The 22,605-nt window shown below is 41.7% G+C and overlaps 1 protein-coding gene and 1 pseudogene across 1 annotated transcript; one reads left to right on the forward strand and one right to left on the reverse strand.

The window, feature by feature from the left end:
* Positions 1-605: 605 nt before the first annotated feature.
* On the forward strand, positions 606-2,308 carry LOC127672103 (pyrethroid hydrolase Ces2a-like). Its single transcript, XM_052167306.1, has 3 exons — positions 606-736; positions 816-1,074; positions 2,132-2,308. Exons 1-3 carry the CDS (start codon positions 606-608, stop codon positions 2,306-2,308), a joined length of 567 nt encoding a protein of 188 aa, XP_052023266.1.
* Positions 2,309-7,167: 4,859 nt separating this feature from the next.
* On the reverse strand, positions 7,168-19,894 carry LOC127672104 (pyrethroid hydrolase Ces2a-like; annotated as a pseudogene).
* Positions 19,895-22,605: the final 2,711 nt, after the last annotated feature.

Below are 22,605 nucleotides of genomic sequence, written 5' to 3' on the forward strand. Positions count from 1 at the left end.
CAAAAGAAGGAAAATGGTTATAAGCTATTTCAGGTGTCTCCTGGGGACGAAAGGAAAGCAGGAGATATCCTTAGTTCTGGTTAGGCTATCTGGATCTCTTTGGGACATCAATTTCTCTTTCCTCTCTGTCTATTGTCTGTCCTTGGTGTACCAGTCTGTCCATGTGTGTCAATTTGTGTTTGTTTTTGTTTTGTTGTTTGAATGATTGTTGTTCTGCATTCCACAATTTAAAAAATGGTTAAAACTTTATTTGCTGGCTATACACCGTTTAATTTAGTTTAATTCTTTTAAAAGGCAGTCTCAATTTGCACAGCAAAAACTAAGTTACCCTGCACTGTGGCTGGGAGTCAAGTGCAGCTAGAGAAGTCCTCCTAGGGACTGATTATCTACACAAGCCACACTTAAAGGGGCCTTGAACCAAGTCAGTCTTGGCCTCATTCTTGGTGTCTCCTGTCTCTATTTCCCTGCCCTTCTCTCCTAGGGTCCCTGTCAAAAACCATTGCAGGCTGGAGCACAGAGCAAAACATTTGATAATGTAGTAGGCAGTCGAGATAACCTTGGGCAGTACGTGGGCTTCCTGGCATCTGAGTTGCTGTCTCCACGTGATGGTCTGGATCCACGGTGGTGGGCTGGTTGTAGGATTGGCTTCCATGCTTGATGGATCCACACTGGCAGCCACTGAGGAAATAGTAATTGTCGCCATCCAGTATCACTTGGGTATCCTTGGCTTCTTCAGGTAAACCTGGGACTGGGATGGGTAATGGAGACCAAGTAGCACATGGCAGCCATGCATTGTTCTTCCTGCTCCTTCACAGCACTGGAGACCAGCATGCCACAGGCAACTGGGGATACCTGGACCAAGCGGCTGCCCTTCACTGGGTGCAGAAAAATATTGCTTGCTTTGGAGGCAACCATGTCAGGGTCACTATATTTGGTGGCTCAGCAGGAGGTACAAGTGTGTCTTCCCATGTTGTGTCCCCCATGTCCAAAGGACTCTTTCATGGGGCCATTATGCAGAGTGGAGTGGCCCTGTTGCCTGACCTCATCTCTGACATGTCTGAAGTGGTCTACAAGGTAATTTCCCACAAGAAGACCAGCTACCTCAGTCTTTGCCTCTGGTGCTCTGGTATTCAGTCAAATGGATTTTATGTATGCTGAGCAAGTTATATGACAGCAAACCTCTATCCAGTGGCTTCTGTCATTAGCAAAAACACTTGTTCATTGCTTCCTCATTTGTTTCTTATCGTTGTGATGAAAACCATTGTCACAAGCTCCTTGAAGAGGAACAGTTTTATTTCATCTCACATTTTATAATCTGTCTTGATGGGAAGTGTGCACTCAGGCATGTACCTGGAGGCCAGAATTGAATCAGAAGCCAAGGAGCAACATGCTTACTGGCTTGTTACCCATGGTGTTCTTAGCTATATTTATTATGCAAAGCAGAACACCTGCCCATGGGTGACACTGCCCACAGTAAGATGGGCTCTTCTCCATCAGTCATTTCTCTGGAAAATGCCCAGACTTGCCTATGGGCCAACCTGATAGAGGCAATAGTCTCAGATGAAGCTCCTCTTTCCAGATTGTCTTGGCTTGTGTTCATTTGATAAAAAGGAAATCTAACAATAATAAATGATTGAGGAAAAGGGTCAGCTGGTAAAAATTTTTGCTGTGCAAGCATGAGGTCCCAAGTCCAAATCCTCTGAACTCATACAAATTTGGTGGTGGCAGGATGTGTCAGAAAACCCAGTGTTCCTGTGGATGTAAAGAAACCAAAGATAGCAGACTCCTTGGAAGGTCATAGGCCAGCTAAGCTAGTGTATACAAATTAGAACAAAGAATAGGGTAACATGTAACAGCTTATTAGTTCTCTAGCCTTTACAAACAAAATGTTTTTTTCATACCTATTTTCACCCACATATCCCAAAAGCAACATCAAAATAATATGCAGGTAGAATGTCCTTTCCTAGCTGTCACCTCTGAGCAACATAAAATGTGAACAATTCTACTCATCCCTTTCATAAACAACAAATACTAGAATGTGGTATTTAGGGGTAATGACATCTACTAGAATCAAAAAACCTATACTCCCTGCTGGGAGGGATGAGCTAACCATTGTCTGTTCCATTTACAGACAGTAGTCAACCTGTCTGGTTGTGAAGCCAAGGACTCAGAAGCCCTGGTGCACTGCCTGCGAGCAAAGAATAAAGAAGAGATCCTGGCTATTAAGCAGGTTGGGAAAATTGTGTGTCTTGGAGGACCTGATGAACAGGGTGTGTTCCATCAATCACTTACTACTCAAATGTGCTAACTCGTCTCCATGGTTTCATGTCCTTTTAGTACAATGGGCAAAAGGAACAAGAGAACCTAATTTTGTTTTTTTGTTTTGTTTTGTTTTTATTGAATATTGTCTTACATTGACAATGGAAAAACCTTTCCTGATTCCCCCATCCCCAAAGACCCCCAACCCCTCTTCCCAGCCCCTGTCTCTAAGTATATGCTCCCCCACCCAACCCACTGCCACCTCCTTCCCCTGATTTCCTTTTGTTGGGACCTCTATTGAGCCTTTACCTAACCAAGGACCATTCCTCCCACTGATGTCCAACAAGGCGTTCCTCTGTACACATTTTTGGCTGGAATCATGTGTACCTCTCTTCTGTGAGACTCCCCAAGCTCCATCTAATGTTTGGTTGTGGGTCTCTGCATCAGCTTCCACTGTCTGTGTTAAACCTCTCAGAGGACAGTTATGCTACGATGTTAGCATAGCACAGTATCATTAATAGTGTCAGGGATTGGTTCTTTCTTGCCCATAGGCTGGGTCTCAATAAGGGAAAGTCACTGGTTGGACATTCTCTCCATCTCCACTCCATCTTTGTCCCTGCACATCGAAAGCAGGAAAGTTTTGGAAGGTTTTGTGGATGGGTTGTTGTGCTTCTTCCTCCACTGGGAGTCTTACCTGGCAACAGGAAGTGGTTACTTCTGATGCCATATCCCTCACTGGTAGGAGTCTCAGCTAGAATCACCCCCATACGCTCCCTGGGGCCTCCTCCCCTCCCAGGTCTCTGGCATTTCCTAGAGATGCCACCTGCCACCAGGTTCGATTCTTTCTCCCCTGATCTCCCTACACCTGATCACCCTTCAGCCTGGCTCCTCTCCCCCTTCCCTTTCCCACCCAGGTCCCTCCATCCGTCCATGTTTTATTTCATTTTCTGAGAAAAATCTGAGCATCTCCTTTGGCCCTTCTAGCTATTTTGGCTTCTTAGGTTCAATGGAATGTAGCATGGTTATCCTGTATATTCTGGTTAATATCCACTTACAAATGAGTTCATATCATGCGCGTACTTTTAGGTATGGATTACCTCACTCAGAATGATATTTTCTTTCTTTTTTCTTTTTTTTTAAAGATTTATTTTTCGATTAGTTTCAGTGTGTCAGGTTTTACGTGGAGGTCCTTGATCCATTTGGAGTTGAGCTTGGTACAAGGAGATAAGAATGGGTCAATTCGCATTCTTCTGCATGCTTACCTCCAATTGAACCAGCACCATTTGTTGAAAAGACTATCTTTTTTCTACTGGATGCTTTCAGCTCCTTTGTCGAAGATCAAGTGACCATAGGTTTGTTGGTTCATTTCTGGGTCTTCAATCCTATTCCATTGATCCGCTTGCCTGATATTGTACCAATACCATGCAGTTTTTATCACTATTGCTCTGCAGTAAAGTTTAAAGTCTGGGATACTGAATCCCCCTGAAGTTCTTTTACTGTTGAGAATAGTTTTAGCTATCCTGGGTTTTTTGTTATTCCAGATGAATTTGAGAATTGCTCTTTCTAGCTCTATGAAGAACTGGGATGGGATTTTTATGGGGATAGCACTGAATCTGTAGATTGCCTTTGGCAAGATCGCCATTTTAACTATATTAATCCTGCCAATCCACGAGCATGGAAGGTTTTTCCATTTTCTGAGATCTTCTTCGATTTCCTTCTTCAGAGATCTGAAGTTCTTGTCATATAGGTCTTTCACTTGTTTGGTTAGAGTCACCCCAAGATACTTTATGCTGTTTGTAGCTATTGTGAAGGGAGTCATTTCCCTAATTTCTTTCTCAGTCTGCTTATCCTTTGAATATATAAAGGCTACTGATTTGCTTGCGTTGATTTTGTAGCCAGCCACTTTGCTGAAGTTGTTTATCAGCTGTAGGAGTTTTCTAGTAGAGTTTTTAGGGTCACTAAAGTATACGATCATATCATCTGCAAATAGTGATAGTCTGACTTCTTCCTTTCCAATTTGTATCCCTTTGACTTCCTTATGTTGTCTAATTGCTCTAGCTAGAACTTCAAGAACTATATTGAAAAGATATGGAGAGAGGAGGCAGCCTTGTCTAGTCCCTGATTTTAGTGGGATTGCTTCAAGTTTCTCTCCATTTAGTTTGATGTTGGCTACCAGTTTGCTGTATATTGCTTTTACTATGTTTAGATATGGGCCTTGAATTCCTGTCCTTTCCAAGACTTTTAGCATGAAAGGATGCTGAATTTTGTCAAATGCTTTTTCAGCATCTAACCACCTTGGAAATCAGTCTGGTGGTTCCTCAGAAAACTCGGCATGACACTTCCTGAGGACCCTGTTATACCACTTCTGGGCATATATCCAGAGGATTCTTCAGCATGCAATAAGGACACATGCTCCACTATGTTCATAGCAGCCCTATTTGTAGTAGCCAGAAGCTGGAAAGAACCTAGGTGTCCTTCAACGGAGGAATGGATACAAAAAATGTCGTATATTTGCACAATGGAGTACTATTCAGCCATTAGAAACAATGAATTCATGAAATTCTTAGACAAATGGATGGAGCTGGAGAACATCATACTAAGTGAGGTAACCCAGTCTCAAAAGATCAATCAAGGTATGCACTCACTGATAAGTGGATATTAGCCTAGAAACTTTGAATACCCAGGACATAATCCACAAATTAAATGATGTCCAAAAAGAATGGAGGAGTGGCCCCTGGTTCTGGAAAGACTCAGTGCAAGAGTATAGGGGAATTCCAGAACAGGGAAGTGGGAAGGGGTGGATGGAGGAACAGGGGGAGGGAAGAGGGCTTATGGGACTTGGTGGGAGTGGGGACCCAGAAAAGGGGAAATCATTTGAAATGTAAATAAAAACATATATCAATAAAAAATGTGTATTGCATTATCAAAAAAAAAAAGATTTATTTATTTGTTATATGTAAGTACACTGTAGCTATCTTCAGACACTCCAGAAGAGGGAGTCAGATCTCTTTACCGATAGTTGGGAGCCACCATGTGGTTGCTGTGTTATGAACTCAGGACCTTCAGAAGAGCAGTCAGTGCTCTGAACTGCTGAGCCATCTCTCCAGCCCAGAATGATATTTTCTTGTTGCACCAATTTGCCTGAAAAATTCATGATGTCCTTGTTTTTAATAACTGAGAGTATTCCATTGTGTAATGAACCTCATTTTCTTTATCCATTCTTCATGTGAGGGACATCTGGGTTCCTTCTAGTTTGAAGCTATTACAAATAAAGCTGCTGAACAGAGTCGAGCAAGTGTCCCTGTGGGATGGTGGAGCATCTTTAGGGTATACCCAGGAGTGGTATAGCTGGGTCTTGAGGCAGCACTATCCCAATTTTCTGAGAAAAAAGCCAAATTGATTTCCAGAGTGGTCATATGAATTTGCACTCCTATCAGTGGTAGAGGAGAACTCCTCCTACTCCACATCCTCACCAGCATGTGCTGTCCCTTGAGATTTTTATCTTACCCATTTTGATCAATATAAGGGGGAATCTCAGAGTCATTTTAATTTGCATTTCCCTGATGACTAAAGATATTGAACATTTCAAGTGTCTCTCAGCCATTAGGGATTCCTCTATTGAGAATTCTCTGTTCAGCTCTGTACCCCTTTTTAATATTGGGTTATTTGGGTTGTTGGTGTTTAACCTCTCGAGTTCTTTATATATTTTGGATAGTGAGCCTCTGTCAGATGTAGGGTTGGTGAAGATCTTTACAGAATCTGTACGTAGGCTGCTGTTTTCACCTCCTCTCGCTGTTTCTCCTCCGATTCCTCCTTTTCCTCTTCTTTCTGTTTTTCTTCTTTTACTTTTTTAAGTATCTTCTTTAATAACCCACTAAGTTAAATCAAAAATTTAGATTGTTTTGTAATTTTTTCAAGACACTGTTTCTCCTTCTCCCCCACTTCCTCTTTCTTTGTGTCTTCTCTTCCTTTTTCTATTATAGAATGGAAGCATCCTAAGTGGTCAGTCTCACTGAGAAGAAGGTCTTTCCTGCCAACAGTTCAAGTCAGCAAGGACATAATATTATCCTTGTAATGGCCTTGTTTACACATTCTAACAGGAGAGGGCACAAGCAGTAATCCTTGACAGTGATTTCCCACAGAACTGTTTCTTACCACACAGCAAATCTGTGTGCATCTTGAACCTGAATTTCTCAATCTTTAAGCTGTATATTTGTAACTTTTAATAAGATACTGAGGTTATGACATTGTGTTTGTTTCAGAGATGTGGGTCTTGTTATCTTGTCTCAGATTTATATAATTCTCCTATTTCAGCCCCACATATCTGAGGACACAGATACTAATTCCTATTTATATCCAATGATGTTTTAGGAACATATTTCTGAAGGGAAAAAGACTTACAGAAAGTAGATTTTCTAATGGTAATTATATATATATGAGAAAACGTGAACTTGCCGAGAGAAGGTACAGGATTTGATTGCAGTCAGGTGCTGCAGTGCATAGTCCCTGAATCCTCCACTTCATGTGAAGAGGATCTGGAACTTAAGAAAAGAGGAAGATGGGAGGAAGGTAATGGAAGGAAGGAAGGAAAGAATGAAGGAAGGAAAGAAGGAAGGAAAAAAGAAAGAAAGAGAAACCTTGTCTCAATGAAGTGTTATAGAATGTGGGGGTACTTTGGGGCTCACACATCCACATTGTTTTGAGAGATTTTATTGACTTTAATGAATGTTTGCCCAGAATGATAAGGAAAAACACACTGAGTGGTTTTCATACATGTCTGAAAGGGCAAATTCTGAAGTTAAAAATGGTTATATACTTGTTGCAACACATTAATATAGATAAGTGGACTTTGAAAACTTAGAATTAGACCATTTCTTTCAACCACACACACCTTTCTTACACAGGACGCTACAGCTCTGCATGCTTGTCCTGAGAACCCTTTAGCTCCTGGATCTTCTGGGGCAGAGTCTTGGTCCAGAACTTCACCCCTCTGGCCTTCAGGGCTTGGCCCACAGCAGGCTGTGTGTTTAGCTGCAGATACTGTCATCTTGGTCCAACACAGGCCAGTAGGGTAGACCCTTGCTGTTAGGGTTCCTGTGGATATGCCAGGCAGCAGGGTAGAGTGAAGGTCTCTCTGACTGAAAGCCTGATCCCCTTCCTTGGTCAGGACTGTGGATAAGCAGACCAAGATCCTCAAGGGACGGATGGCCTGGTGTACTTATATAATTACAAGTGTCACCACCAGTGTCTACTCTGGGTGAAGCAAGGGGAGCAGGCTAGTTTTGTGTCTCCTTCTTTGATGTAAAATCTAAAGAACAGTACCACAATAGTTTGACTTCCCCACCCTGTCTTTGGGATGAATAGTAAGTGAAATCTAGAAGGTATTTGCCTGAGTGTGCCCTGAGTTGAAGACTATCATGTAATTAAGGACACATGCATATTAATGGAACATTGGGACTCTAAAAGGAGACTCAAAAATAAGGAGGTTGAGGAAGGGATGTGTTCTCACCCAGTTCTTGCAAAGCTGGCCCAGTACTTCACCACCCTCCTCTTCAGCAGCTCCTCCTCCTCAGTGAGGTCAACTGCAGATAGAAGAAAAAGAGTCCAAGTCCTAGCCTCCTCTTGCAGGTGCCTATTCATGCTACCAACAGCAACCACAGCCCGATGGTGAACCCTAGGCCTGCTTTATACCCCCTTTCTTCCCACTCAGAATCTAGGATTCACCCAAAGCACTACTTGCAGTTTCTCGCCATTCATTTCTACATCAGAGTGCTCTCATTACTTCTAGTGTAAGCTAAACTAGGCAAGGTTCATATTCTAACCCTAGTAAATTTCAGGTAGAACTTGGGTTTTTTATTTTTTTTTTATTTTATTTTTTTTTTACTACAGCTCAGATATGGTGAACACTTGTTTCTGTCCCCTCACAGACTCTCAGTTTCCCCAATCGGACAAAGAGCTCAATAACCACTTGGGAAATCGTCTGATACTTCCTTAAGCTCTAGCAAAACATGAAAGATTCACATTTCATGCCACAGAGATAGGAGCCAAAGATAAAGACAAGGTCATCACCATGGTCTGCCTTGGGATAGAACGGCCTGACATGCTTGACGAAGCTAGGCAGATACTGGAACTCATAGAAGTAGACAGGAGCCTGGGAACCTGGAGGTGAGGACACATGTTGACATCATGGATTTCTCAAATAGAGCATATCTGCTTAACCTTTGGTGAAAAGAAACCTTGCTCTACAGTTATCTGGAATCATAGTTGAGTGGTGAGCTTCAGACTGCAGCATTGGGTATGGGAAACCTTGGTTAAACAGGGACCCTGGCATTCCATGCTGAGTGATTGACAAGGCCTTGAGGGTAACTAATATTTCCTCTTCTAGACCTGGAGAGGATGCCAGCCTTTACATTAGACATAAAGATTTAATGGAGGAAAGCTGCCTTCGATCAGAGACCCGACCAAGATGAGTCCGGCCTGGACACTGCAGAGCTCACCAGAGTCCCACAACTGTGAGCACTCCCTGTTCTTGCTCTTGTCACAGATGTACTCTCGCTGGAAATATGCCAGTTGGAGAGCAGAGATCACAGACATGAAGACTGCCAGCATCGCTTTGAACTGTGCTTGCAGTGTCTCCTAGTCCTCAGTGTCCCCCATGTACTCTTCCATTATCAGGTCACTACATTCTTGAGGCAGCCTCTATACTAGGAGGAATCAAGAAGAATGATGACAGACAGATAGCAGCCTCTAAGTAAGGAATATGACCAGGGATAAAACAGGGTTTATGGGTAAATTTAGAAGCTTTGAGATGACACAGCACAGAAAGACACACACACACACACACACACAGAGAGAGAGAGAGAGAGAGAGAGAGAGAGAGAGAGAGAGAGAGAGAGAGACAGAGACAGAGACAGAGACAGAGACAGAGAGACAGACAGAGACAGAGGCAAAGACATCTAGGTATACAGGAACCCTCTCTTATAAAGACAGGAGACGAAGTTTCTCTCACCATCTGTGCTGCTGTGCTCTTCAGAACAGCTGGCAGGGTCTCTCTAGTTATGTTCTCTATGATATGATAAAGGCCCATGATCTGGGCAGAAGTCTTAAATATTGAATGGTTTGGAACTATATCAAAGTAACTCTGAGTTCCCACCACACACCATTTGAGTTTGTGTTCTCAGGGACTTAGAACTAGGTCTCACCGTGGGGACTCCCCAGTCACATTCATCTGTGGTGACACCAATGATGCTGGGGACAGGGTGAAAATCCTTAGAGGCCAACAGCTCCTGAGGATGTTTGGGTAGAAACTTCCCATCCACCACACCAGGGATCATCTATACCTATACTATACAACATTGACAGTCAGTGCTGAAATATTCTAATGTCCATGAATATTCACAGCAATCCCTATATCCTATCTCATCTTAGTATGCTATGCACACGCTAAGAGAAACTGTACATCAAAATTAGATTCTCTTGTTCTTTTTGCACACTGTACTAAAAGGATACAAAATCATGGAGATGAGTTTGCATATTTGAGTAGTAATTGATGATAATCCCAAACCCTGTTCATCAGTTCCTCCAAGACACACAATTCTCCCAACCTGGTTAATAGCCAGGATCTCCTGTTTACTCTTTTCTCACAAACAGTTCATCACGGCTTCTGAGTCCTTGGCTTCACAACCTGATAAGTTGGCTACTGTCTGTAAATGGAACTAACAATGGTTAGCTCATCCCTCCCAGCAGGGAGCAGAATTTCTTTGATCTATTAGATGTCATTACCCTTAAATACCAAATCTTAGTGTTTGTTGTATTTGAAAGGAGTAAGTAGAATTTGTCACATTGTCTGTTTCTCAGAGTTGATACCTAGGAAAGGACTTTCTACCTGTGAATTGTTTTGGTGTGTGTGTGTGTGTGTGTGTGTGTGTTTACGTATTTATGTGTTACTCATGGGTGACAATATGTATGGTGAGGCACATTTTGTCTGTAAAGGTCAGAGAATAATCTCGAATAATCTCAGCTGTCATATGTCGTCATATCTCTTATTCACATTTGTCTACACAAGTTTAGCTGGCCTATGATCTTCCAGAGATTCTTCTCTCATTTCCTGTATCTCCATAGGAACACTGGAATTTCTGAAACATATTAAAACCACCAAGTTTGTATGGGTTCAGAGAACTTGAAGTTGGGACATCGCACTTGTAGAGCAAATCCTTTTACCAGATGACCCTTTCCCTCAATTCATGTGTTCTTGTTAGATTTCCTTTTTATGAACTCATGCCAGAATCATCTGGGGAAGAGGAGCGTTAGCTAAGAATATTGCCTCTATCAAACTGGTCCATAGGGAAGTCTTGGCATTTTCCTGAGAAATGACTACTGCAGAAGAGCCCTTACTGTGGGCAGTACCACACATGGACAGGTATTCTGGGTTGTATAATAAAGCTGAGGAAACCATGGGTAACAAGCCAGTAAGCGTGTTGCTCCTTGGCCCCTTATTCAGTTCTGGCCTCAAGGTACATGTCTTAGTATGTACTTCCCCTCAAGATAGATTATAAACTGTGAACTGAAATAAGCCTGTTCCTCTGCATAGAGCTTTTTACAAGGATCTTCAACACAATGATAAGAAACAAACTGGGAAATCATGCATAAGTGTTTTTGCTAATGATATAAACCACTGGATAGAGTTTGCTGTCATATAACATGATCTGCATACATGAAATTCATTTAACTGAATACCAGAGTACCAAAGGTACAGACTGAGGTAGCAAAGGTAGTGGGATTGCTTCAAGTTTCCCTCCATTTACTTTGATGTTGGCTACCGGTTAGCTGTATATTGCTTTCACTGTGTTTAGGTATGGGTCTTGAATTCCGAATCTCTCTGAAACTTTTATCATGAAGGGATGCTGAATTTTGTCAAAAGTTTTTTTAGCATCTAATGAAATGACCAAGTGGTTTTTTTTCCCTTGAGTTTGTTTATGTAGGGGATCACATTGATGTATTTCCATATATTAAACCATTCCTGAATCCCTGGGAGGAAGCTTACTAGATCATGGTAAATTATTGTTTTGATGCATTCTTGGATTCGTTTGGCCAGTATTTTGTTGAGTATTTTTGCATCAATGTTCATAAGGGAAATTGGTCTTAAGTTCTCTTTCCATGTTTGGTCTTTGTTTAGTTTAGGTAAATGTGTTATTGTGGCTTCATAGAATGAATTGGGTAGTGTTCCTTGTGTTTATATTTTGTGGAATAGTTTGAAGAGTGTCTGTATTAGCTCTTCTTTGAAGACCTGATAGAATTCCGCACTAACCCATCTGGTATTGGACTTTGGGGAGGGGAGGAGGGGGAGAGAAACTATTAACAACTGCTTCTATTTCCTCAGGACTTATGGGACTATTTAGATGGTTTTTCTGTTCCTGTTTTAATTTTGGCACCTGGTATGTGTCTAGAAAATTGTCCATTCCATCCAGATTTTCCAATTTTGTTGAGTATAAGCTCTATTAGTAGGATCTGATGATTTTTTGAATTTCCACAGTTGCTGTTGTTATGTTTCCCTTTTCATTTCTGATTTTATTAATTTGGGTAGTTCCTCTGTGCCCTCTGGTTACTTTGTCTGAGGGTTTATCTATCTTGTTGGTTTTTCTCAAAGAACCAGATCCTGGTTTTGTTGATTCTTTGTATAGTTCTTTTTGTTTCTCTTTGGTTGATTTTGGCCCTGAGTTTACTTCCTGCCATCTACTCCTCTTGGGTGCATTTGCTTCTTTTTGTTCTAGAGTTTCAGGTGTGTTGTCAAGCTGCTAGTGTAAGCTCTCTCCATTTTCATTTTGGAGGCACTTAGAGCTATGAGTTTTCCTCTTTGCACTGCTTTCATTGTGTCCCATAAATTTGGGTATGATGTGTCCTCATTTTCATTAAATTCTAAAAAGTCTTTCATTTCTTTCATTATTTCTTCCTTGACCAAGCTATCATCTAGTAGAGCATTGTTCAACGTCCATATGTATGTGTCTTCCATTGTTTTTGTCTGAACTTAAGACCACCCTTAGGCCATGGAGATCTGATAGGGTGTGTGGAATCATTTCAATATTCCTGTATCTGTTGAGGCCTGTTTTGTGACCAATTATGTGGTCAGTTTTGAAGAAGGTACCATGAGGTGCTGAGAAGAAGGTGTATTCTTTTGCTTTAGGATGAAATGTTCTATAAATCTAAGTTAGATCCATTTGGTCCATAACTTCAATTAGTTTCACTGTGTCTCTATTTAGTTTCTGTTTCTATGATTTTTCCATTGCTGAGAGTGGGGTGTTGAGGTCTCCCACTATTATTTGTGTGGGGAACAATGTGTGCTTTGAACTTTAGTAAAGTTTCTTTCATGAATGTGGGTGCCCTTGCATTTGGAGCATAGATGTTCATAATTGAGAGTTCATCTTGGTAGATTTTTCCATTGACCAGTATGAAGTATCCTTCCTTATCATTTTCAAGTACTTTTGGTTGAAAGTCAATTTTATCCAATATAAGAATGACCACTCTAGGCCCCTAGTTCTGGAAAGACCCAGTGTAGCAGTATAAGACAAAACCAGAACAGGGAAGTGGGAAGGGATGGGTGGGAGAACAGAGGGAGGGAAGGGGGCTTATGTGACTTTCGGGGAGTGGGGAAACAGAAAAGGGGAAATCATTTGAAATGTAAATTAAAAATATATCGAATAAAATTAAAAAAAAAAAAGAATGACCACTTCAGCTTGTTTCTTGGCACCATTTGCTTGAAAAGTTCTTTTTCAACCTTTGACTCTGAGGTAGCGACTGCCTTTGTCACTGAGGTGGGTTTCTTGTATGCAGTAAAATGTTGGGTCCTGTTTACATATCCAGTCTGTTAGTCTATGTCTTTTTATTGAGGAATTGAGTCCACTGATGTTGAGCTATTAAGGAAAAATGATTGTTACTTCCTGTTATTTTCATTGTTAAAGGTGGAATTCTGTTTGTGTGGCTGTCTTCATTTGGGTTTGTTGAAAGAAGATTACTGCTTCTTCTAGGGTGTAGTTTCACACACCCTCCCTTGTGTTGGTATTTTCCACTCATTATCCTTTGTAGAGATGGGTTTGTGCAAAGATATTGTGCAAATTTGATTTTGTCATGGAATGTCTTATTTTCTCTGTCTATGGTAATTGAGTGTTTTGATGGGTATAGTAGCCTGGACTGACATTTATGTTCTCTTAGGGTCTGTATGATATCTGCCAGAGATCTTCTAGCTTTCATAGTTTCTGATGAGAAGTCTGTTGTAATTCTAATAGGCTTGCCTTTATGTTATTTGACCTTTTCCCCTTACTGCTTTTAATATTCTTTATTTGTTTAGTGCATTTGGTGTTTTGATTATTATGTGATGGGAAGAATTTCTGTTCTGGTGCAGTCTGTTTGGAGTTCTGTAGACTTCTTGTATGTTCATGGGAATCTCTTTCTTTAGGCTAGGGAAGTTTTCTTCTATAATTTTGCTGAAGATATTTACTGGCCCTTTAAGTTGCAAATCTTTGCTCTCTTCTATACCTATAATCCTTAGGTTTGGTCTTCTTATTGTATCCTGGATTTCCTGGATGTTTGGGGTTACATGCTTTTTGCATTTTGCATTTTCTTTGACTGTTGAGCCAATGGTTTCTATGGTATCTTTCTTCTATCTCTTGTATTCTGTTAATTGATTCTTGCATTTATGATTCCTGATTTCTTTCCAAGATTTTCTATCTCCAGCGTTGTCTCCCTTTGTGATTTCTGTATTTTTTCTACTTCCATTTTTAGATCCTGGATGGTTTTGTTCAGTTTCTTCACTTGTTTGTTTGTTTGTGCTTTTCTGAAATTCTTTAAGGGATTTTTGTATTTCCTCTTTAAGGGCTTCTTCCTGTTGTCACATGTTTTCCTGTTTTTCTTTAAGGGAGTTATGTATGCCCTTCTTAAAGTCCTCTATCAGTATCATGAGATGTGATTTTAAACCCTGCACTTGCTCTTCCAGTGTGTTGGGGTATTCAGGATTTGCTGTTGTGGGAGAACTGGGTTCAGATGGTGTCATGTTGCCTTGGTTTCTGTTGGTAATGTTCTTCTTTTTGCCTTTTGCCATCTGGTTATCTCTGTTGTTTACTGTCTCTGACTATGGCTTATCTGTCCTGCAATCCTGTGTATCTGTACTCCTGGGATTCCTGTTCTCTCTGTGCACACAAGTATGTTGTAGACACTCCTGGGAGACCAGCTCTCTGCACTACAAATGCCCTGAGTGCAGTTGGTTCTCTAGGGTGTATCAGGAGTTGGTGCCGTCACTGTGGCAGACCTGGCAAGAGTCTGCAGCAGCAGAAAGGGCAGGTGGAAACCTAGAATACATTTTACAGGATTTTTTACTACACTAATCTTAACAATTCATGAGCAGGGGAGATCTTTATATCTTCTTATATGTTCTTCAATTTCTCTCTTCAGTGACTTGAAGTTTTTATCTTGAGTTACCTCAGATATTGTAAATTATTTTCAGCTATTATGAAAGCTTTTCCCTGATTTCTTTATCAGTCACTTGTCTTTGTATATAGGAGAGTGATTGATTTTTGTGAGCTAATTTTGTATCTAGCTACATTGCTGAAAGTGTATATCAACTCTAGAAGTTTCCTGGTGGAACTTTTAAGGTCACTATGCATACTATCACATTATCTGAAAATACAGGTGCTTTGACTTCTTCCTTTCCAGTCTGTATCCCCTTGATCTCTTTCAGTCGTCTTACTGATCTAGTTTACAATTCAAGTACTATATTGAATAAGCATGAAGAGAGTAGACAAATTTGTCTTGTTCCTAATTTTGGTGAAATCATTTTAGCTTTCTCCCCATTTACGTTGGTGTTGCCTATAGCCTCGCTCTAAACCACCTTTATTATGTTGAGATGCATCTGTAATCTCTTCAGAAATTTTACCAAGAGTATCCCAAATGCCTTTTCTGCATCTAAAGAGATGACCATGTGTTATTTTCAGTTTGCTTGAATGGTACATTGCATTTATCAATTTATTTGTGTTGAGCCATCCCTGCATCTCTGAGATAGTCTATTTGATCATGATCTTTTGATATGTTCTTGGGTTCAGATTGCAAGGATTGGATTATTTTTATACCTGTGTTAATGAGGAAAATGATGGTTTGAGTACCAGAGTAACTGTGGTTTCATAAAATGAGTTGGACAAGGTTCCTTTTGTTTCTATTTTGTGGAATAACTTGAGGAGCATTAACACTAATTCTTATGTGAAATTTTTGTAGAATTCTCCACTAAAACCATCTGCCCTTGTGTTTCTTTTGGTTGGGAGGCTTTTAAAGGCCGCTTCTATTTCACTAGGGGTTATATATCTGTTTGAATTGCTTATCTTATTTGATTTAACTGTGGTAAGTGGTATGTCCTGGGAAAATTATCTTTTTCTTTTAGCTTTTCCAATTTGGTGGAGTGCAGGTTTTTAAAGTATGTTCTTAGGATTCTCTGGATTTCCTCAGCATTTGTTGTTAATGTCCAGCTTTTCCTTTCTAGTTTTGTTAATTTGAATCGTCTCTCTCAAACTTTTAAATTTTTGGAAAAGGGTTTGTCAAACTTCCTGATTTTTTAAAAAATAACCATCTCTCTTTTTATTGATCTTTTTTGGTATTTTCTGTTTGTTTCTGTATTATTGATGTTATCCTGGGGTTTGATTACTTCTGCCATCCCAGGAAACCCAAGGAAAATACAAAAATGGTCATTGCATCCATGAAAATGGTAGTTACAGTGGGTGAACCCTTTGCTATAAAAACAATTGGCCTGCACAAAGAACGGGGAATAGGTCACTCCTCTGGTAATACTTCACAATCCCAATGGAAAAGGCATGGTAGAACCAGCCTACTCATCCCTCAAATAACAATTAAAGAAGGGGATACAGGGAACCCAAGGGCTAAAGCCTCAAGACAAGTTAACACATGCCTTATTTATCCTTACTTTAAAAACTTTGATAAATAAAGCCTGCTTCTTGCCTATAAGCATTGGGGTACCATGTTGCCCTGCATCACCCCTCTACCCTTTGCTTACTGGAAGGATTCCCTAACCAACATCTAGGAGGATCAGCCTCACAGACAATCATAGGATGAGGGTTTGCTTGGTTTTTTTCCCCAAAAGTAGCTGAAAACCTCATCCAGGTTCCTGGTTGATCCATCAAGCCCTGTACTGCCAAAGACCTAGAGAGAACAGATGGAATCTCTGAGGATCGAATTTCAGATCCTCTCTCTAAGGGAGTCTGATGGGGAAGAGGGACTACTGCACCTACAGAGCAGCACTCTCTATACTACAGACCAACAGGGAACACACACTGGAGGAGAGGACACCCTCAATCAGCCCTCACTCAAGTGACTTGGGGGACCCTCAAGGCCTTCATAAACCAACCCCAGAGAATGTTCCCTGAAGGGAAAGGGGCAGGACCCTATACCTATTCTTGCTCAGATGTGCAATTAGAATAGTCAACTCACAGAGATGCACTACTCCCTTTTATGGGCAGCAGTGAGAAACCCACCAATTCTACTCCCTGTGAGTTGGGATTCCAGATTCCCTATAATGTACAGCAATAACCTGCTGATGGGAGGAAACCATTTTCCAGTTAATTCCACTCTAGAAGTAGCCTTTAATGGCTCATACTGTCTTACACATGGCCTGGTGGGATTCTGCCTAGGCAACTGCTTGTCCACTGGACTTTGTTGCTCTAGCCAAAGAAGTGACAAGTGATATTTGCAATGGGACTAATTTTTGATATGGATTCCAGAGATGTTGGGCTGTTCCCAATTATGCTTCTTCTGTAGGTAATAAGTCCATGACTCATTTCTGGTACACATTTATAAATGGTTCAATGGCAGGTATTAATGCAACTTTTCCAATAACCCCCAAAACACCTCTCTTTTAGCCAACTCTATACCTTTTGCTCACCTGGAACTTTCCTCAATATGTTATTCATAGAATTTGTATGGGGAGAGTACCTTTGTCCAGAATGGAAATTTACTTGCAGGGTATGCCTCTCCACTGACTTGCCAGTACTAGTGACCTCCTGAATGGCATTCTGAGGGCAAGAATTTTGCAACATGCTTCACCAACCTCTGCCTTATTTTTCCCAGTGAACCTACAACCAAATGATTGGTGTCCTCTTTGATCACTCTGCTGAGACCAGCCATACTTCTGTGGCCTCTGGTTCTGTATGAATTATAGGCCATTCATCCCTATTAAGAATGGTTTCTTTTAACAACTAAGTTGGTCACACAGATGCCCAAGGATTCCCAGGGACTAAGCCATCAACCAAGGGGTACACATTGTTCCAGCCAAAAGTGTGGCAGAAGAATGCCTTGTGGGGCATCAGTGGTAGGAGAGGTCCTTGGTCTTGTGAGGGCTCAATAAATGCCCCAAATAAAGGCAAATCAAGGGGGGGGTTAGGTGGGAGAGGGACGGATAGGGGGGCAAACACTTGCAGGCACAGAGTGGGAGGACGGGTTGTGGGTTTTCAGGGAAGGAGGAAACCTGGAAAGGATTTAGCATTTCAAATGTAAATGAAGAATACATTCAATAAAAATATTAAAAAAAAAGATTGGCTTCATCTATGGCTGTCTTTTTCAAGGAAACTGAACCAGACCTTTCTCAAAAGTTCACATTTTATCTTAGAAAATCATCAATAAACATCCTTTGAGTGATGCTCTATAAATGGCAGATACATTTCCATTAGATGTGATGCCAGATTTCAGCCTTGAAAAGAAGCACTAAGATGTGCAGAAAATAAAGGAGGTCGTTCCTTGGGCTAGAGATTGAAGCAATAGGCTTTCCCTCAGCACCAGCTCACGAATTGCCTGGTCAAATCATAATTAAGAGTAGAGAGAACATCTGCAATGAAGGGCTGGGACGACAAACAGTACAAGCATGGTACAGTGGTTTGAATAGGAATGGCCCCCACAGATGCCCTTTACCCCCTCTGCTGCCTGAAGAAGAACCAAAAAGAAGAAACACCTCTCACCAGGGCTGGCTCCAAGTAGCAGTGAATTTCAGTGAAACAGCTGTGTTATTACAAGGAAGAGGATGTGGATGTAAAATCATGATTGTAGTGGATGGGGGACCCCGGAAACAAAGTCCAGAAAGCAGGGAGTGGTTTTCAGGGTGCTGGGCATGCTCATTTTCTCCATGTCATATTCTCAGAGCTGCACCCAGTTCTCCTCCTGTGATATCCTCAGCATTCATCTATCAGAGGAGCCTGCCTGGCATTTCCCATTGTGACTTTCCATAGCCTCCTGTCCAGACCAACACTTGCTCTGGGCTTGTTACTGAGAGGACTGTGAACACAGTGACTCTGGGTTTGCAGAGAGGATTGCTGGTATCCTAGAAGGACCTTAGGAGTCCTGCTGTGCCTTCTACAGGGGCTAAACTTGAAGCATGAATGGTGGAGGTGCCTTGACCTCTCTGTTGCCTTCTGGCTCTTGTGGTCTCTGCCTAGTGAGTTCATGTTCTGTGACTTTGCCCTGTCCCGGCAAACTCTCCACCTACTCCACGTGGGCTCCAAATTCTTGTCTGAGAAAAGTCCCAATATTCTGTTTCCTATCAATGACTCACAGGAAACAGACTTTGACCGACAAGCCCATCATACTGCTAGAACAACTTCCTCCTAACTGGTTTAATGCTGTAGCCTATGTGCTCTTGATTCTCCCTCTCCTCATGCATGGTGAGACTCTTAAGGGTCTTATAGGGAACCTTGTTAAAACTGGTGAGTTCTGCTGACTCAGAGGCTGAGGCCACAGAGAGAGAGTAACTCACAGAGCTTGTCAGAAGAACTTGTTATAAATGTGCTTCTCCAAATTCCCTCACCAGGGCCTGTGAAATGACGTTGCAAGTAAGGAACTCTGCCTCCAAACTGGTGGCTAGAGTTCAACCCCAAGAACCGGCATTGTGGAAAGAGATAACTGTCTCCACATGCCCCGGTCAAAGTACACAGACTGAAATACACAACCAAAGACACAGAGTAGCCCTCTACCAAGCAAAGGATCCCAGAGCAGGTCTCTCATGCTGAGGAGGCAGCCCAGAGTGAGGGGATCTGAGTTATGCTGGACTTGCAAGTCAGAGAATAAAGGATCAAATGGATCTTTACCCTTAGTGCATTTGTAGCTGTAGCTGCTACTGGACTTTTGGATAATAATAATATTATAATATATTCATGCTGTCAACTATCTCTGTATGTGCCAAGCCCTAGTATAGAACAGACTGGCATCCTTCAACAGGTTACTATACAAAGTTATTAGGGTAAACAGAAGTTCCTGGTGCACCCACCATGCCTCAGTTGACCTTAGCAGTCCCTGGGTTCACTTCACCATGCACACAAGCTGGGGCAAAGGCAGGTTGGATTTCAATGCAAATGGCATGTGTGCTCTGAGCCTGTCAGCAACTTTCACCCCCTTATCAGAAGCTGAGCCAGAATGGCTTTCTGCCCAGAGAGTGTGTGCTGCAGTTGATGTCCCCACCCATACCTCCTCCTGGCCTCTCCAATCTGATACTGTAAACTTCATTAACCTCTTCCTAAGCCTGCCCAGTATACTGAACTTGCCTCACCTGTGACCCCTGCTGTAGGTCACCAGACTCTGGAAGGTCACCAGGGTTCTCCATGCAGGAAGATCTGCCTGACTCACTTGTGGCTACTGTTTGGAACATTCTTTGTTTGGATTCCTGTGCTTAGAATCACTGACAGCAGTAAGAAGGGTGGAGTTGAATCCTATCCCCTCTCCCATCTCACCCTCTTCTGCAACATAGTTGGGAACATCAACTTGTCGGAGCCTAATGGGGGATGCCGAGGATTACCTAGAGCAGATGTATTAGCCGGATGCTTTGTGATACACCTGTAAACCCAGAACCCAAGAAGCTGAGATAGCAGGCCAGTCTGGACTATAGACAATATTCTGTCTCAAACACTAAACTAAAATGAAAGCAGAAAAGAAAAAAATGTGTTCACGTAATTTGAATTCCACCAGTGGCTCCTGTTTTCAAGATCTTCCTTCATAGCCTGGTGGTGGTGGCACATGCCTTTAATCCCTGTACTTAGGAGGCAGAGGCAGGCAGATTTCCCAATTCGAGGCCTGCCTGGTCTATAGAGTGAGTACCAGGACAGTCAGGGCTATACAGAGAAACCCTGTCTTGAAAAACCAAAAACCAAAAAAAGAAATGTGTTCACCTAATTTGAGTTCCACCATTGGCTCCCGTTCTAGGGTATGGCCTTTTAGCTTACAGCCAGAAGGACATTTCACCTGATCATAAAGGATTTCATAGTTTTTCTTAGAAGATATAAGGCATTGTTTGTAGGCAGCAAGTCACAGGAGACAGGATGAGAATTTGGACTCAGAAAGATGTTGAAAATTTCTCTTTTGTGACCCTGGCATCATCCACAAACATGGCGCCCAATATGCTGATTCATGTGGGTTGGATCAGGTAGGGCAGCAACAGAAGGTTCACCAGGCCAGTTTGGGGTTTTTACTTCTCTTGTGGCAGCTCATCAGGTATGTCAACTTCTGCAGTGTCAGAGAGTGTTGTTTTGTGAGCAGGACGTGGCTGGAAGTGGGAGCTGGTGGAAATCTCTCTCTCTCTCTCTCTCTCTCTCTCTCTCTCTCTCTCTCTCTCTCTCACACACACACACACACACACACACACACACAGAGCAGAAGGAGGATCTCACTGAGACCTGTGTATGCACTTAGGCACAGAAAATCAAGACTGCTTATGGACCACACAGTGTCAAACGCAGAACCTTTTCTGAGGTGAAGAAGAATTAGTAAAACCATAGTGTCCAACTGCTTGTCTCCCCTAATATCAAGTCTTGGAGCATACAGGACTTTCAGGTCATTGGGTGGTTTTGCATGATCCTTATATTTCCTGTGTTGGGTACATACTTGGATGGCATTCCACAATAAGGGGAAACAAAAACATTATGTAAAGTGACCCAACCAGTCACAAAACATTCTATTTATGCTGGATTCGAGACTAGTCCCAGTATAGTAAGATAAAGTAATGTCATGTTTACTCTGAAGCAGGGTTAAAGATACTGAATGGCAGGAAGAAAGCCCGAGGGAAGCAGAGAACTTACTCATGGCCTACTAAACCACACACCTAAGATAGATCAATTTAATTGCATGAAATGATCCACGGTAGTCTGAAGGTAGAGTTCATGGGCAGAATCATTGCCTAATAGGCACAAGTCCTAAGATCAATCCCTAGCACCATAAAAACAATCCACACTCAAGCTATCAAAAATGAGGTGATTATTAAAGATCTAGAGCATATTCTGAGTGTCTGTTATTGGTTTAGTGTGTATATACAGAGCTGATGAGCAGAGGCACGCCAGCGGTAGGCACTTAAATAAAAGGAAACATCCAAAGTGGTCAGTCTCACTGGACTTCCCTGCCACCAGTTCAAGTCAGCAAGGACTTAATATTATCCGTGTAAAGGCCTAGTTTACACATCCTACCAGGAGAGGGAACAAGAAGTATTCCTTGAGACTGATATCCCAGAGAAATGTTTCTCACCACACAGCAAATCTGTGTGCATCTTGAACCTGAATTTCTCAATCTTTAAGCTGTATATTTGTAACTTCTTATAAGATACTGAGGTTATGATATTGTGTTTGTTTCAGAGATGTGGGTCTTGTTATCTTGTCTCAGGTTTATATCATTCTCCTATTTCAGCCCCACACATCTGAGGACACAGATACTAATTCCTATTTATAGTCAATGCTGTTTTATGATACAATGTTAGGAACAGAATTCTGAAGGCAAAAAGACTTACGGAAAGTAGATTTTCTAATGGTAATTACATATATGAGAAGACGAACTTGCCGAGAGAAGGTACAGGATTTGGTGTAGTCAGTTGCTGCAGTCCATAATCTCTGAATCCTCCACTTCATATGAAGAGGGTCTGGAACTTAAGAAAAGAGTGAGGATGTGGAGAAGATAATGGAAAGAAGGAAGGAAGGAAGGAAAGAAGGAAGGAAGGAAAGAAGTAAGAGAGAAGGAAGGAAGAAAGGAAACAGGGACAGAAGGAAGCAAGAAAGGAAAAAGAAGCCTCATCTCAATGAAGTGTTATAGAAATTGGGGTATTTTGGGGCTCAAACATCCAGATCATTATGAGAGCTTTTATTGACTCTAGTGAATGTTTGCCCAGAAATAAGAAACAACACACAGAGTGATTTTCATACATGTCTGCAAGGGCAAATGCTGAGGTTTGAAATGGTTATACACTTGTTGGAGCAAATAAATACAGATAAATGGACTTGTAACCTCAGAATTACCCCATCTGCTTTCAATCTCATACACCTTTCCTGACAGAAGACT

Source organism: Apodemus sylvaticus, chromosome 21 (assembly GCF_947179515.1).
Source record: "Apodemus sylvaticus chromosome 21, mApoSyl1.1, whole genome shotgun sequence".
Classification (NCBI taxonomy): Eukaryota; Metazoa; Chordata; class Mammalia; order Rodentia; family Muridae; genus Apodemus; species Apodemus sylvaticus.